The 646-nt window shown below is 62.1% G+C and overlaps 1 protein-coding gene across 1 annotated transcript in view; it reads right to left on the bottom strand.

Annotated features, from left to right (window-relative positions):
- Positions 1–142, bottom strand: part of RBL1 (retinoblastoma-like 1) — an 86,259-nt gene extending 86,117 nt beyond the window's left edge. The window contains exon 1 of the mRNA XM_005868462.2: positions 5–142. Coding sequence (XP_005868524.1) covers positions 5–84 — 80 coding nt within the window. The 5' untranslated portion in view covers positions 85–142. The remainder of the gene's footprint in view (positions 1–4) is intronic.
- Positions 143–646: the final 504 nt, after the last annotated feature.

Raw genomic sequence — 646 nt, 5'->3', positions numbered from 1 at the left:
CAGCTCCTGGCCCAAGGCCTGCAGCGCCTCCCCGGCCGCGGCGACCACCGCCGCCCCCTCGGCGTGGGACTCGTCTTCCAACATCTTCGCAGGCCCTGCGGGCGGCACGATCACAAACCCCCTCTCTTGGCTCCCTTCTGGGCGCGCTACCCACAACCCCCTGCGCCAAAGCGCGCGAAAATCGCAGCTGCAGAGCGGCGTCTCTTCGATGGTCTGCCTCCGCGTTTCTCCGCAAAGAAGTCCGTTTCTCCTCCAGGGCTCCAAGCGGTCCCTCTTCGGAAATATGATAAGAAGACGGACTTCGGGTCCTGAAAAAAAAACCTGGACTTGGCTCTTGGTGGGCAACGGTGGGCACAGCGGGCTGGGCAAATTGGAAGCGGAGGGATCAGCACTTTGCGCGCAGAGTCTGCTGGGAGTTGTAGTCCATATACTGCCCTGAAGCCGGTGGCGTCGCCCTTGTCTCAGCGGCTCTCCAGCCTGGGTGTGGCTGGGCTGTCTGTTGCGAGGTGGCCTCGATCACCTTAGGGAGAAGGCTCCTCTGTCCCGCCTACGCTCGGGCCTGGTGTGTCACTGCTCCGCGGCGCCAAACATAATCTGAGACTTGCCCCTTGAGTTAGGAGATGGTCGAGGGAACAGAAAAAAGTGG

Source organism: Myotis brandtii, unplaced genomic scaffold (assembly GCF_000412655.1).
Source record: "Myotis brandtii unplaced genomic scaffold, ASM41265v1 scaffold27, whole genome shotgun sequence".
NCBI classification, from domain to species: Eukaryota; Metazoa; Chordata; class Mammalia; order Chiroptera; family Vespertilionidae; genus Myotis; species Myotis brandtii.
Note: the sequence above shows the minus strand (reverse complement) of the source record. Positions and strands in the feature narration are given on the sequence as shown.